The sequence below is a fragment of the Colossoma macropomum genome, unplaced genomic scaffold, assembly GCF_904425465.1.
Source record: "Colossoma macropomum unplaced genomic scaffold, Colossoma_macropomum, whole genome shotgun sequence".
Lineage (NCBI taxonomy): Eukaryota > Metazoa > Chordata > Actinopteri > Characiformes > Serrasalmidae > Colossoma > Colossoma macropomum.
Window position 1 is genome coordinate 9,744,664 of NW_023494799.1, and position 8,334 is coordinate 9,752,997.

Genomic DNA, 8,334 nt, shown 5'->3' on the forward strand with positions numbered 1-8,334 from the left:
ACTACTGTAATCCCATGTATGTAATGTAAGTTCACATGGCTAAAAAGTATAAATAATAATTAAAAAAATAAATTACAACTAACAATACTGTTTTGCCAGCTTTGCTTTTGTTATCCATTGTCCTTCAGACTTTAAAAGGGTGCAGACTAGAGGAATATGAGGTGGGTTTAGAGGCAAATTGTGTAGCCTTGCAAAATCACCATTAAATCTATTTTTTTTCTTCCTTGGTGTTTGACTTCATTTGTTACACTTTATCATACAGAATTGTGAGGATGACTCTCCACAGGATTTCTCATATACATATTTTCATCAAAGAATATGCTTGAGAAATGCTTTTATTGAGATGAATTTGTGGTGAATGTCTTGTTTTTTGTCAAATGCAGATTAAACTTTCCCAATAATGGACTTGATCCAGGGCAGAAATGCAGATATTTTGGCAAAAACCTCTGGCTTCGTGGGTGCATCACACTTGTCCTGACCGAAGGAAACAATGCCCACTGCAGTATTCCCACACACCAAAGGACCTCCAGAGTCTCCCTGTTAACAAGACACAAATGAAACACATTACTATCCTCACAGTTGTCAGAATTTACTTTATTTCCTTTAGTTTACTATTCAATGTTGGGTCAACAGAATAATCCAGACTGACCATATTAGTCATCCTGCATTTTCTCATACCTTGCAAGTCCCTCCAGGATGAAGTGCACATATCATCCTTGGGGTCAGAAAGTTCTTCCAGAGTTTCTGACATTCTTTTTCCGCCACAATAGTAATTTTGGTCTCCATAAGACGCTTGCTAGTAGGTTTAGAGGATCCTGTTCTTCCCCAGCCAGCTACACTGCAGACCGAGTTGGCCTTGATGTCCTCATTTGTTTTAGGGATGGACATCCAGTTAACAGTTTGGCTCTGTTTGGCTTTTCCACGTAGCTGTGACAAGATAGATATTTGCTTAATTAGAAACAAGACTGCACAGTGTAATGTGAAGCTCCACTCCTCCACTGCAACCCAGATTACACCCAGCTGACCTACAGACCTAATTTTCAGTTAGCTAACATTCGATTCTATTAGATGCTTCATCAACATTGTAAAATACATTTTTAAGTTATATTAATAATTGTACTCCAAATGTTACTTAATTGGTTAATTTATTGTTCAAATGGTATTGTTTTTGTGAACCAAGCTGAACAGCTGCAAGTAGCAATTTTGGGTCCAAGCACATATCAGGTGTATGGAACTTATGAGGTCTAATGCAGTTTGGGCCTTATTTACAGGCAAATTCACAATAAATCAGTCACAATACCTGACAAGGAGTGCAATTTCTGTCATAACTAATTGCAAATTTACTCTGGACAGAGAAGTGTATCAAAGGGCACTCATTATTTATAATATACAGTGGTGCTTGAAAGCATAAATATGACCTAAAACTTAATCAGAGTTTCACACAAGTCCTAATAATAGATAAAGAGAACCGAATTAAACAAATGAGACAAAAATATTAGACTTGAATCATTTATTTATTGAGAAAAATAATCCAATTTAACATATCTGTGAGTGGCAAAAGTATCTGAACCTTTGCTTTCAGTATCTGGTGTGACCTCCTTGTGCAGCAATAATGGCAACTAAACATTTCCAGTAACTGTTGATTAGTCCTGCACATCGGCTTGGTGGAATTTTAGCCCATTCCTCCAAACAAAACAGCTTAAACTCTGTTATTTTGGTGGGTTTTCTCCCATGAACTGCTTGCTTCATGTCCTTCCACAACATTTCTGTAGAATTAAGATCAGGACTTTGACTTGGCTATTCCAAAACATTAACTTTATTCTTAAACCATTCTTTGGTAGAATGACTTGTGTGCTTAGTGTTGTTGTCTTGCTGGATGACCTATGTTCTCTTGAGTTTCAGCTTGTTTTCCTTTAGAATTTGCTGGTATAATTTAGAGTTCATTGTTCCATCAGTAATGGCAAGCCATCCTGGCCCAGACACAGCAAAATAGGCCCAAACCATGATACTACCACCACCATGTTTCACATATGAGATAAGGTTTTTATGCTGGAATGCAGTGTTTTCCTTTCTCCAAACATAGCTCTTCTTATGTAAACCAAAAATGTCTATTTTGATCTCATCTGTCTATAAAACATTGTTCCAATAGCCTTCTGGCTTGTCCATGTGATTTTTAGCAAACTGCAGATGGGCAGCAATGTTCTTTTTGGAGAGCATTGGCCATCTCCTTGCAACCCTGCCATGTATACTATTGTTATTCAGTATTCTCCTGATTGTGGAGTCATGAACATTAACATTAACCACTGTGAGACAGGCCTTTAGTTGCTTAGAAGTTACCCTGGGTTTCTTTGTGACCTCGCAAACTATTACACACCTTGCTCTTGAATAAAGGTTGATTGATTGATTGATTGATTGATTGAATTGAATATTTTCTTTCATAAGACTTTCAGTGTCCTTAAGCACTGTAGTGTAATTTTGTAGTTACTGGATAAAAATTCTAGGACTAGTTCAAAAAGTGCTGTTTTTTTAAACAGTTATCTACAGTGAAAAAACTATGTATTTTCATTTCACAGGTAGTTAAAAGGAGAATGAGATTTTATGTGACTGTTCAAAATATGAGTATTTAGTTTAAAATTTCAGAGGATGATAGAAAATTTCCTTATAGACATACCACTCCAGTTTCATTATGCTTGAACATAAAATGGACAGAAAATAATGAAAGTACATTATAATGTGCTATGTGTAATATATGAAATAACATATTACATTAAAAGAAAAAACTTGCATGAAGTAAACTGTAGATAACAAAATAAGAGCAAATGAACAAAAACTAACAAAATGGCAAAGAAGCTCCACCCCAATACTACAATATTCAGAGACAGGCTCATGACTAAAGACACAAAGTAGTGCTGACTTTACCAGTGTGCTTTGCAAAAACAGTAAATTACTGTAAAATCCAACATTTTACCTTCTTTGGCAAGAGGTTCGACCTGTTTCTCCCAGAATGCAGCATTTATACTGCAATCTTCTGTATTTGAGGAATGCAGTAGATCACTGCTTTATTTTCACTGACAATTTACAGCACTTCTTTACAGTGTGAGCATTAGCAGGTTATGAAAAGCCTCACACTAGCGAATACAACTTAAGACTCATACTTTGTTTCAGATCAAAGAAAATAATTTAAATTAGATTTATTAGATGCGACACAAAGTTACATTTGCTTGTTACATTTACATGTGCGGGTTGTAGGTTTGTCGAACTTCCAGAAATTAGAAATATTTTTCTATAGTAAAACTGTGACATAAATACAACTATACAATTAATCCAATAGGTAGTACTTTTATGTATGTTAGTGTATTTATTTAACCTTTTTGAAACCTCTCCTTGAGAAAGGCCAGTTAATTACAGCTATCATTCAACACCTAGTTTGGTGATGTTGTTGTTGTTGATGTTGATATTTGAAACCAATATTGCTGCCATATGCTAATTAACCCTTCTAGATTGGATCAAGATGTACTGAGATAGCAATAACTCATGAATGCTTTATCCAATTCTTATGAAACTTCACAGGCTTATGTGACAGATGAATCTGAGGTCACACTGTCAATTTTAGCATTAATATGTTATTGGGGAGCATGTATTTGACAGGCCTAACACTGTCAAATACATTCCATATATATATTCTGTATGATTTGAGGGTACATTCTATTTTGTAGATTAGTGTAAATATTTATTTACCTTTAAAAGCAGGATATCACTGTCCACAGTGTCTGCATTGTAGTTGGGATGGCGGTAATAAGACTCCACTTCCATGCGGACAGAACCTTTTTCTTGCTTGTTTGACAGATCATGAGCACCCAGCACTGCTGTAAGTATCCCTTCACTGTTTAAAAGGATATTTTAGATGTTTTTCTGAATTATTGCACTTGGTAGCAAGTTATATCACAATATTTTTTCCAAAATATTAATACAAAAAGGTTGTGGTTTCTTCTACATTCCCCTACATTCTAGGTCTTAACCAGAGTGTCACGCTTCCAGCGAGCTCTCAGAGGAACATGGACTCCATCTCCCAGAATCCTCTGGGAAATCACGAGACTCCCAACCTTCTCTCGTGCTCCTATCAGCACTCTAGATGACCAGAGTATTGATGTGTATCACCTGTGTGTTAGTCAAATGACCTTCATAGTTTAGTTTATAAGCCCAGGCTTTAGATAGAGCTAGTTGCGAGGTATTGTTTCCATTGTGAATTACTGAGCATTTATTCTATTGTTTGTATCTTGTTTTTTGACTATTGTCAAAAACAGTGAAAAACAGTTGTTATTTCGACTTTGCCTTTTGCTCTGCCCTTTGGATTGTTTGCCTGGACTTTTCTGATTCGTGCTTTTGACCCCTTTTTGCTTGTTTTGGCAACTACGTCTTTTGCCTGTCCCTTAGTGTTTGTTAGCCTCGTGTTGTGCTTACTGGTATCATTCTACTGTGCTTTTTGGATCTGAACCACGCCTGTTTTTTGACTGCAATTCTGGACTTTGATTGTGTTAGTAAAAGCTCTGTCGTGTTGTCAAACCGTGAGCGTCTGACTTTTGTTGGCACACGACACAGAGTATTGTGTTATAACTGAGTGGGGTATAATCTCCAAACTGCTGTGTAATTACGGTAATGGGTACGGCCCGGCGCAAGACTTAAACCATCTCCCCCGGATTTTCAAGGGCCAGCGAGAGCTCACCGGACGCCGCAAGAACCACGGCGCTTTCCAGGGCTTGGGCCCCTATTCTGGGGGTGATCCCATTCCAGGGCGCCCTGCCCTTCACAAAGAAAAGAGAACTCTTCCCGGGGCTCCCACTGGCGTCTCCGGGTTCTGGGATCTGAACCCGACTCCCTTTCGATCGGCCGGGGGCGACGGAGGCCATCGCCCTGCCCTTCCGAACGGCTGTCGCCTATCCCTTAGGAGCAGGTAAAATCATGATAAGTACCAAGACAGTTTAACTAAATTACACTGAAGTGACTGACAGTTTCAAGTAAATAAGCTGATAAAAGACATAATAAAATAATTCGTTTAATAAGACTTGTCTGGAGTAACAAGGTGGTGAGCATAAACATACACTAAATTTCACTGCAACGTCACATGTTTAAGCTGGAAAGTGAATGAGAAACACCTCAAAGTATGATGTAAAATTCAAAGATAGTTTTCTGAAGTACAACCCCGTTTCCAAAAAAGTTGGGACACAAAATGCAATGATGTGCAAATCATTTAAACCCTATATTTAATTGAAAATAGTACAAAGAAAACATATCAAATGTTGAAACTGAGGAAAAACATATGCCCATTTTGAATTTGGTGCCAACAACACGTTCCAAAAAAGTTGGGATGGGGTCAATAAAAGGCTGGTAAAGTGGTGTAATGCTAAAAAAAATGGCAAAAATTATTGAAAAAATGATTGGCAACAAATCAGTTACATGATTGGGTATAAAAGATCATGCCAGAGAGGCTGAGTCTTTCAGAAGTAAAGATGATGAAGGGTTCACCACTCTGTGAAAGACTGCACAAGCAAATAGTGCAACAATCCAAGAATAATGTTTCTCAACGTAAAATAGCAAAGAACTTTTCATCATCTACGGTGCACAATATAATTAAAAGATTCAGAGAATCTGGAGAAATCTCTGTATGCAAGGGACATGGCCAAAAACAAGCATTTGCTGACTATGATCTTTGGGCCCTCAGGCAGCACTGCATTAAAAACAGACATGATTCTGTAGTGGAAATCACTGCATGGACACATGGAAGAGATAAACTATGGAAACAGTTTATCTCTGCATCCACAAATGCAACTCTAGAACGGAAAAAAGAAACCATATAGAAACAGGGTCCAGAAACGCCACCGCCTTCTCTGGGCCCGAGCTCATTTAAAATGGACTGAGGTGAAGTGGAAAAGTGTCCTGTGGTCCAACAAATCAACATTTGAAATACTTTTTGGAAATCATGGACACTGTGTCCTTCGGGCTAAAGACCACTCAGCTTGTTATCAGTGCACAGTTCAAAAGCCAGTATTCATGATGGTATAGGGGTGCATTAGTGCACATGGCATGGGTGACAGGCACATCTGTGAAGGCAACATTAATGCTGAACAATATATACATGTTTTGGCAACATATGCTGCCATTCAGATGACGTTTTTTTCAGGGAAGGCCTTGATTTTTCCAGCAAGACAATGTCAAACCACATTCTGTATGTATTACAACAGCATTGCTCCATATTAAAAGAGTCTGAGTGCTAAACTGACCTGCCTTCAGTCCAGATCTGTCACCCACTGAAAACAATATTAAGCATTATGAATTGAAAAATACAACAAAGGAGACCCTGAACTGTTGAGCAGCTGAAATCCTATATTAAATAAGGGAAACATTTCACTTTCAAAACTACAGCAGTTGATCTCCTCAGTTCCCAAACACTTACAGAGTGTTGTTAAAAGAAGAGGTGATGAAACACAGTGGTAAACATGCCCCGTCCCAACTTTTTTGGAATGTGTTGTTGGCATCAAATTCAAAATTGGCAAATATTGTTCAAATAACAATAACATTTCTCAGTTTCAACATTTGATATGTCTACTATCATTGTATTCTATTTTTATTTACATTCTGCACAGTGTCCCAACTTTTTTGGAAATGGAGTTGTAAATATAACAACCCAGTTAAACCATAAGGATGAGAAAGAACCACTGCATTTTTACAGCCAAGATTCAGTTTCATTTATAGGTTAAAAACAGGCACATACTATGAAAAATAACTGTATTTATTTGTGTACAATCTTTTGACACCATGCTAATTACACAGAACTTTTTACCCAAAATAATTACACAGCACTTAAAAGTTTGTACCTCACACTTACCCAGTTATTACACAGAACCTGTGGGGCATTTCAGTGTAATTTAGTTGATACTTAACACACTAATTTGGTTAATACCTGGAACTTAAGCCACTGAAAAAGAAAAAAAGTGTTTTTTCAAATGTTTCACTCAGATTTCTCCTCAAAAATGACTTTGCGTTTGTGAAGTAGTTGATATTTGTCCAGACAACCAGCTTTGGAAGCGTCTACATGAATGACATGAAAAAAGTTAACAGTATTGAAATGAGTACATTTTAACTTAAGTAGTCATTTTCATCCTAAGACCCACATCAAGAAAATGCTATAAATAAAAGCTTACTTCTCTCGGCAGTGCGCAGCCGTCATGACGAATTCTTCAGACACAAGGAAGCCGCCACAGACGTGTGATCCATGTTTCTGAAGAGAAACCATGTAGGGTCTGGAGTGAGGTTTAGCCTCCGTGCCATTTATTATACCAACATTAACACTGGCTGAGAGAGAAAGAAGGTGGAGGAGTTATAATCATACTCAGTGTAAATTGCCTAAAACAGACTGATTTTATTTTATAATTCATGCATCTGAAAAGTACATGTGAGAATTCTGAAAGCCGAATAACAACACTAACTTTAATCAAGCTTTAAATGTAAGAACAATTCAGTGAAAGTATTTATTTTTGAATGACGCTTACCAGAGTGGCTCAGATATGGCAGCAGAGCAGCCAGCAGAAGCAGAGAGATGAGAGTCATGATGCTCTTTGGAGAGAGTTTGATCTCCTTGAAGAAGAAGAAGAGTTTAAATAGAAAGGTAGGAAGAGTCAGTTTACCACAAACGTTCTTTCTCACGGTTTGTTGTGGTCTTATTGAAATCTGTGGTGTCTGATAACTGGTTCATGGTTATGTGGTTAAGAGTCTTGACTTGAAAAACAAAGTGAGTGTTTTTCACATAAATATAAGATAAGATAAAACTTCATTAACCACTGCAGTGAAATGTAGGTGCAGCACAAACAAAAAAAAACATTCAATACATCATTTACAAAAACAGTCAGCAAGTATTACAGAATATATCAGGGCTGATTCTAGAGCCTTTTCATCTCAGACCTCCTGAAAAAATTTACTTCCTAAATCCTTTTCCAAGTCTATTGTCCCAAATATATTGAACTTCTGGTTTTAATACAGTGCTGCAGTAAACAACCAGCAAACTATCCTTTGAGTTCTCTTCATCTTTTTGCACTTTCTTGGTTTTAATCATACTGAAGATGCTGATGTGAAGCTTTTCATAACCCTCTGATGCTCACACTATAAAGAAGTGCTGAAAATTGTCAGTGGAAATATTGCAGTATCTACTGTATCCCTTAAATACAGATGATTTCTGTATAAATACAGGCATATACTAAAGTTTGAACACCCCTGGTCAAATGAATATTATCCTTAATGTTTTACTGATTTTCTAAGTAAAATAATACACCTTTGACAGAC

The 8,334-nt window shown here is 37.1% G+C and overlaps 1 protein-coding gene across 1 annotated transcript; it reads right to left on the reverse strand.

Moving 5' to 3' along the window:
* Positions 1-368: 368 nt before the first annotated feature.
* LOC118819374 (mast cell protease 1A-like) lies at positions 369-7,612 on the reverse strand. The gene is made up of 5 exons (XM_036587129.1): positions 7,548-7,612; positions 7,200-7,350; positions 3,739-3,883; positions 679-927; positions 369-537 (listed from the first exon to the last, which is right to left on the reverse strand). Exons 1-5 carry the CDS (start codon positions 7,603-7,605, stop codon positions 385-387), a joined length of 756 nt encoding a protein of 251 aa, XP_036443022.1. The 5' UTR covers positions 7,606-7,612; the 3' UTR covers positions 369-384.
* Positions 7,613-8,334: the final 722 nt, after the last annotated feature.